At 39.7% G+C, this 7960-nt stretch overlaps 2 protein-coding genes across 2 annotated transcripts in view; both read left to right on the top strand.

Moving 5' to 3' along the window:
- Positions 1-7960, top strand: part of tmem94 (transmembrane protein 94) — a 339697-nt gene that overhangs the window by 249431 nt on the left and 82306 nt on the right. The window lies entirely within an intron of this gene.
- Positions 1-7960, top strand: part of myo15b (myosin XVB) — a 76280-nt gene that overhangs the window by 22698 nt on the left and 45622 nt on the right. The window contains exons 21-23 of the mRNA XM_046069692.1: positions 1092-1206; positions 1288-1463; positions 4185-4278. Of these exons, the coding sequence (XP_045925648.1) occupies positions 1092-1206; positions 1288-1463; positions 4185-4278 (385 nt within the window). The remainder of the gene's footprint in view (positions 1-1091; positions 1207-1287; positions 1464-4184; positions 4279-7960) is intronic.

A 7960-nucleotide genomic window follows, 5' to 3' on the forward strand; every position in this document is an offset into this window, starting at 1 on the left:
GAACTGAATGGGTCAAATCAGGAATATTTATATCAGTTCTACAAAACAGCTGTCTGATGCTGCTCAGCCTTTCTTTAGTTGCTTGTAGGTCTAAGGTTAAGCACTTGTCTTGATGAATAACCTGTATCAATATTTTGTCCTTCTACTTAGATGCAAAACCACTTTTATTCGTTGTCTGAAGCCAAACTACATCAAGGTAGCACCAGATACTTTACATTGATGCTTAACTAGTGTCTTAACATCAGCTGACAATGTATGACCCTGTACTATGCCTCCCGTATCCTCTGTCAGGTTCCCGGCATCTTTGACATAGACTATGTGTCGGACCAGCTGAGGTATGCTGGGATGATGGAGACCATTCGCATCAGGAAAGAGGGTTTCCCCGTACGGATACAGTACTCCTACTTTATTGAGAGGTGCTGCAAACATACATAGCATCCAATATTTTTTAAATGGTCATATTTTATTGTGGATTTAGGTAAAACCACATAAAAGTGAGGTTAAAATAAAAAGGGAAAAAACTTTTCACCCGGCTTGTCAGTATGGGCTGCGTGGAACTCCTTAACCATGTCCAAAATGGCCATGGCCATGACAATTGCTGGACCAGAAGAAAGTGTAACCAAATTTTAATAAGTTTATTTATAACAATCACAACATACGTTTAAATTAATTTTAACACAACCCAAATAGCATAACACTCCCCTCCCACTCATCCATCAAGGGTCAGAGCGAGTGTGTTTTACCTTTCAGTATAGTCTTTATTTTCCTGTGTGGTGTCAATACTGTACCACATGTCTGGAGTTTGTGGTGCAACTTGGAATTATTGTATTATTATTAAATATTGTGGCTCCAATTAATTATCATATAAATCTTTTTTAAGCAAATTCAATGCAACCCTGCACGTGTTACATTGCAGCATACACACAGATTTGGCATTGCGGCTGGTGTGATCCCATCCCAAGATGGTCTCTGGTTGTTGATTAGCCTGGTTTACTGATAGGTCAGGGCATGCAATAGGTCGAGCTGAGCACCCTCTGCTCTAAGGGACCTCCTAAGAGAGCTTGAAGGCAGCGTGTGTTCTTGTTTTACAGATATGGGGTGCTCCTGACCCAGCGGTTGGGTGAGGTGTCAGACAGAGAGCAGACGATGGCTCTGCTGGACATGTTTTGTGCCGAGGAGGGACAGTACCAGCTGGGACTCACCAAGGTGCCTAACTGCCCATTCATGACACTGATGATTTTACTCTACATATCAACATGTTTGGATATTTGTGTGTGTCTGTGTCAGGTGTTCCTGAAGGAGCTTCTGTATCAGCAGCTGGAGGAGAAGTGGATCAGCACCCAGACCTGGGCTGCCATCACCATCCAGAGGAACATCAGAGGCTTCCTCTGCAGGAAGAACTTCAAGTTCTTCAAACAGAAAGCCATTGTGATCCAGAGCCACATCCGAGGACACCAGGCCAGGTACCATAGTCAGATTCAGAGTCATTCTTTATGTCCTCAGTGGAGGAAAGTTGCTTTCACATCTGTATAAAGAGCACCTTCAATATGAATTCTACACACAAACTACGCATAGTACACACATATATTGACATATATGGACAATATACACATATCTACACATAACACAAAACATACATCATTTACTTGTCTGCAAGTTTAACGCTCTTATAGCGCAGGGTACAAAACTTTTTCTGAAGCGTGCCTTTTTGTAGAGCAGCTGTCTGTATCTACAGCCAGATGGGAGAAGCGTGAAGCATGAGTTGAGAGGGTGGCTGGGATTTTGTACTACTACAGTACAGGAGAAGCAGTAGGTTTGGTTTGACTGACTGAGTCCTGAGTTTATGAATGACTAAAAGTCTTTGTTGACAGTGTTTGTGGATGTTTGTGATGTGGTGATGAAAACTCAGTTTATTGTCCATAGGTGTCATTTACACTGGTGACATGTCCCCATCACTTTTTGAAATGGCTGATTTTGTCCCCATCACTTTTTGAAAGTAAAATGGTTAAATGGTTCTGATAAATTGCTTGCAACAAGAACTGTTAAATGAGAATGCTTTGAGAAAGGTTTATTTGCACAATAAGAAACATGCAATGTAAATATCTAAGAAACAAATGTGCATTGTCCAAAAAAGTAACTTAAGCTAAAAAAACAAGTGGCTGATTAATATTATTTTATATAATTTTTATATTTTGTATTGTCACCTTACACCGGAATTTTGTGTTTCCTTTTATATATATATATATAAAAGATATTTCAAACATAAACTGGTCTGAAGGACCCCCAGAATTAAATATCACAGTAGTGAATATTTATTCTAATATCGAGCAAGTGTATCACTGCATCCCTAATCTGAGCCTAAATGTCCCCACCACTTTTCAGCCCAAAGAAACGCCCTTGCCAGTTACAGAAAGGAGAGAGAACAGAGAGGAGAGGAGTATCAGGTTGATAAATCTGTCCCTGCTTCTAGATTCAATACTGTTTTTCGGAAAATTAAATTTTTTAAAATAGATGGGTTTTTTTGTCATTGTTTCTTGTTCACCTCTTTAATAACAAAACTACATCATCATACAGAATTGTATTTCTCAGGGTTAATTTTATTGTTGAACAAACACAATGCCCTCAGTCAATCCAAAATATCATTGAACCTCGAACCTGAATGTTTAACTAAGGAAAAGTGATTTTCTTTCTCAATTTTTAGAGTAAGTGTGACAACACAAAATGACAATTATATAAAATTTATGGCCTTTCAAAAATATTTAGTAGGGCCACCCTTCTTTTCAATAACTGCTATGGGCCTTCCATCCATGGAGTCAGTTTTTTGATCTGTTCTTGATCAACTTTCACTGACGCAGCATCTACAGTCTCCCAAATACTGTTCAAAAAGGTGTCTTGTCTTCCCGACTGTAAATCTGACATTTGAGACAGGCCCACAAGTTCTCAATAGGATCCAAGTCAGGTGAGGATGGAGGCCAGGTCATTATTTGGGCATCTTTAGGGCCCTTGCTGGCTAGCTAAGCAGTGGAGTAATTTGATGCATGTGATGGATCATTGTCCTGCATAAAGATCATGGCCTTCTTGAATGCTGACAACTTCTTCCTGTACCACTGCTTGAGGAAAGTATCTTTCAGAAAGTGGCAGTAGGTTTTCAGTTTTCAGTGTCAGTTAAATCTCTTTTTTAACCCATTTTACCTAAAGTAACGAAGCTGCCTAATAATCTTGCACAGCTTGATATAAGGTGTGATTCACTTTCACCACACCTTCCCTCATAAATACATATCACCTGAAAATGATTAACTCCAGTGAGCATTCAAGTTTATATGGTTTGGAGATGGAAAATGTGCATAAGAAATAAGTATTCATAATACTTACTTGCCTAATAATAGCGTTAAAAAGTCATCAGAACAAAGGACCTGTGGTAGCACTCCTTCTTACACTGTGGGTGTAGCAGTCTGTTGCAGGAGTAGCTGCTTATAGCTATCTCATGACGGGGGTGAGGTGTTGTCCATGATTGACATCAGTTTGGCAAACCTCCTCCTCTCACCCACCACCTCTATGGAATGTAGAGGGCAGTCCAGGACAGAGCTAGCCCCGCTAACCAGTTTGTTAAGTCTTTTTCTGTCCCTCTCCGTGCCTCTACCTAAATTGTTCGGTCGCAATTTATTTTATAGTAGGCCAAAAAGATGTAAAAAGCTGTACTTTGGATCAAATGAGACCAGACCTATATGTAAAAATGTTCTTTTTGAGGCAGTAAACAAACCTTTATTTAGACGCCATACTTCTACATTTGACTATAATTGGACAACACATGTAATAACTATTAGACCCAAAATATACTTTACTTAGACACTATTCTATCAAATTATACTCCAATTAGAAATCAAATAGAAGACTCTAATACATAATTAGACACCATTTTATAAGATCATAGTCTGATTAGAAATCAAATACAATGCAATGTTAGATCCAAAATATGCAACAGTTTGACATTATTCTACACTTCCTACTAAATTATTCCAACATTGCATCTTTATTCCCAACCGTTAGACCCTTATTAAAGGATGCAGAAAGCTGAGCTGAGAGGAAGTTTAGGTTTCAACTGAGGGCTGAAATGAGGTCAGGGAGTTGTATACTAAGGTGGAGCACTGTGTGATTGTGTGTTGCTGCCCCCTGTCTTCTTCTAGGAGGTACTATAAGCGTCTGAAGCAGTCCTTCACCCAGTTCTGGGCGGTGATGATGATAACCAGGAACACCATCAAGAGACGCCATTGGAGGAAGGTAGATATGACAGAGAGAGAGAGAGAGAGAGAGATCCCCACCACAGAGTCCTCGGCTGCGTTTCCTGACAACCTTATCTTTGTTGACTTTATTGTTCTATAAATCTTTGCTCCGAATGTCTCTTGTGCAATACTAGCAGCTTAACGCAACACCATATGAGTCGTAATAGGAAAAATATGTCCGTGCCCTCTGGGCGATAAGGCCCTGATATCCATGTTTTGGGTCAAAGTTTAGTTTGCTGTACGCCATTCTTTTTTATTTCCTCTCAAATGACTTCACCAACTGTGCTGCCTGTATTGTTTGTCCATGTGTGTTTACAGAATTTCCAACTAAAGGCAATTCTTACCTTATCATACAGAACGACATTAGTTTCTACACCCAAACTAAAATCTCCCTTACCCTTGTGTCTCTGTGTCTGTTGTACGTGGAAACATGAAACTGTTAAACGCATTGGCCATAATACATGTATAAAGTGACATTACATAAATGTTGTGTTGCTGCTCCACACATACACTAATCAATATAAAATCAAATGTGTAGGTGTTGCTCATAGTGACAAACCCAAAGAGAATTATGTAAATAAAATTAAATCATTCATACAGACTCCCGATAGGGCGGCCTTCAGTATCTTGCCACAGAACTCTTTGACATGGAGGCTGGGGGGAGCCAGGGGATCAAACCTGTAAACCACAGCAATTATCATCAATTCGGCAGTTCTCTCCTGAGCTCAGAGCCTTATAAGCTCTTTTTGCCCTCTGCTTTGGTTTTATAGACAAAGCTCTGACAGACCCACCGTACACTACCTGCTCAGCACCAAACAGCACAGACACAGTTAGAGACTAGCTGGTGAACACAGTGGAGTAGTGAGCTGAAAGTAGAGCTGAAAGGAGAGAGGAGAATGTTGAACTTAAACATGCTAATATACCTCTGTGTCTGCTGGATGTGTAGTGTACTGGCAACCGTTTACAATTTTGCTAACTTGTTATGACTTTATAAGAGGATCATTTGTCAGTGTTGTTCTGCTGCCTCCAAGTGGTCAAAACAGAATTATACATATGTACATTATACACGATTTAGCTAAGATTTAATAACAATGTGTCTTTAAAGAAACAAGTCTCTGTTACTCTGGTTAATCCACAAACCTTGCATTGAACAGTTTTTAGTGGAACTTCTTTCTACTGATGAAACCAGTTGACAGTGTTTTCTGCATATCAAACGCCACAGGAAACTGTGCCTAGAAAGTAATGTTGCTGTTGAATCTTTTAAATGTCATCTCTTATTACTAAATTAAATTCCAGCCACCATCACTGTGTGGAGGCAGAAATCTCAGATAGGTATCTTAATTTGAGTGAACAACCCCATGGTGTCTTTGCTTTTTCCCGTTATGCCATGCAGAGTCAGGACTTTGTTGATTTCATAGCAGTATTTATAGCAATATGTATTTATTTATTGCAGATGTTTGTGGTCACTTTCTTGTAAGCTATGAGAACATAGTCTATATTTAATATTTTTCTTTCTTGTAAATTAGTTGAAATGTGAGGTGTCTTTGATTGAATAAGAGATTTAAGGGAGATTTCCAGGACATGTTCCCAGGGAAATCATATAATCAAGATCATGACTTTAGCAAAGGATTTTCTTCTGAAGGCATTGAACTGTGTGCTTTGACAGACAAAAAGTTATAGAGTTAAATGCATGACTGACGACTGCTGTGCCCTAAACAGTGCATTGGGTGTGTTCATTCTTGTACACATTTCAGCACTGGCAACATCTTCCTTGACAATAATACAGCCACTTAATAAAATGTCATCGCTGTCCTTTAACTAGCTTTCTTATCTTGCATTAATCATGTAACTTGGACACATACACACACACCCTGCTTAAACCTCAGCCACACTCCGGTCTTGGACTTCAACCTCTCTCAGTGAAATTTGAAGCAGTACTGCATCACTCCTTCCGCCTTCTGAAACCTGTCTGGCTTCCAGCTCACCAGCTCTGACAGGTAGGCTGCTTCTCTTTCTTTTTACCCTCTGCATCACATCACGTGCAAAAATGTCTTTATTTCACTTGAGAAATAGCTCGCACCATGAATGTAATGAAAAATAGGCACTGGAATAGCCTGTATCAAGTTTCAAAACAGTCTGGAAAAAACGTCTTTCATGTTGTGCTTCCTGTGTTTAATCTGCTTTTTCTTTCTTGTCTTGGCTGCGAACTAAACTGACAATTTTGATATGTTTTTATCCTTTTGCTTCAGTTGTATTACTGTCAGTATTTGGCGTTAGTGTTTTATGAGGCTTGGACTATGAACAGTGACTTTGCCAGGCTCCAGCTCACAGGCTGCCTATGTCAGCTTTTAAAGCCTAGGTGGACTCATCATGAGCTATACCTTAGAAAAGAAGTGTAAGGAACTCAAAAACAAGATTTGGCTTGAGTTTGACTCATAGATTTGGGGGACAGTGTTGGATTATGATAGGATCATTTTGTGAAAATTATTGGAAATGGAGACAGTAATGCCCAGTGTTACCCAGAGAGTCTTACATAGGGTCAGTTTTTCTACGTGGTTGCAGCACACTTTTAAAATATAATGAAATAGCTGAGGCTCAGGAGGTAGAGCAGTTCACACACTAATCAGAACATCTGCAGTTTGATCCCCGGCTCCTCCAGTCTGCATGTCGAAGTGTCCGTGAACAAGATACTGATCCCCAAATTGGTTCCAAAGGCTGTGCCATCGGTGTGTGTGAGTGTATGTGAATTATTCGTTTCTGTTTCTGATGAGCAGTTGGCACCTCGCACGGCAGCCTCTTATTACTTTAGCTGTTTACTTGGTTGGATTTAAGTTGAAACCACTTTAGTGGTAGTTTAATATATAACAAAGTAACATATTTTATCCTTAAATACATAAGAATGTCGATAATACATAATAATACAAAGTAAATAGTAACTGTGAAAGAGCTGTGAAAGATATGTAGTAGAGTAAAAAGTAGTATGTGTATAGTAGTATAATTGTAATACTCAAAGTACAAGTACCTTAAAAGTATACATGTACTCTCTTACATTCCACCACTGCCACTGTGGACCAGATCTTTTAATCTGCTCTTGTTACTAGATAAAGAAACTTTGATGCTGCTGGTAGTCAGGAGTACCTTAATGTCATTAGGATTCATCCTCTAGGGACCATGAACATCTCTGGAAAATGTCTTAACAGCCTATTCAATGATTTTTGCGACATTTCAGTTTGGACAGAAAGTAGCGGACTGACTGATGTTAGTCCAATCCAATCTTACCTTCAAGCTAACCTTAGACAGACAAGTCGCCATCATCCAGGAATCCAGAAGACCTTTACCGATGCGCATCACTCCTGTTTCATCCTACGCTGGCTCCCAGTATGCTTCAGAATAGAAAAGGTTTACTGGTTACTTTTAAGGCTCTTCATGGCCTCTCTCCCTGCTATATATTGACCATTTATTACCATACACACCGGCATGTACTTTAAGATTCTTGGGCAGAGGTCAGTTGTCTGCTCTAGAAGCCCGGCTGAAAACTAAAGGGGACAGAGCGTTTGCTGTCAGGGCCCTGAGGCTCTGGAACAGCCTGCCCGAGGAAATCAGATCGGTTGAGTCAGAGAACTCCTTTAAATCTTTTCTTTAAACACACTTTCAGGAAATTGCCTTTCCTGATTTTGCTA

The sequence above is a fragment of the Micropterus dolomieu genome, linkage group LG14 (assembly GCF_021292245.1).
Source record: "Micropterus dolomieu isolate WLL.071019.BEF.003 ecotype Adirondacks linkage group LG14, ASM2129224v1, whole genome shotgun sequence".
Lineage (NCBI taxonomy): Eukaryota > Metazoa > Chordata > Actinopteri > Centrarchiformes > Centrarchidae > Micropterus > Micropterus dolomieu.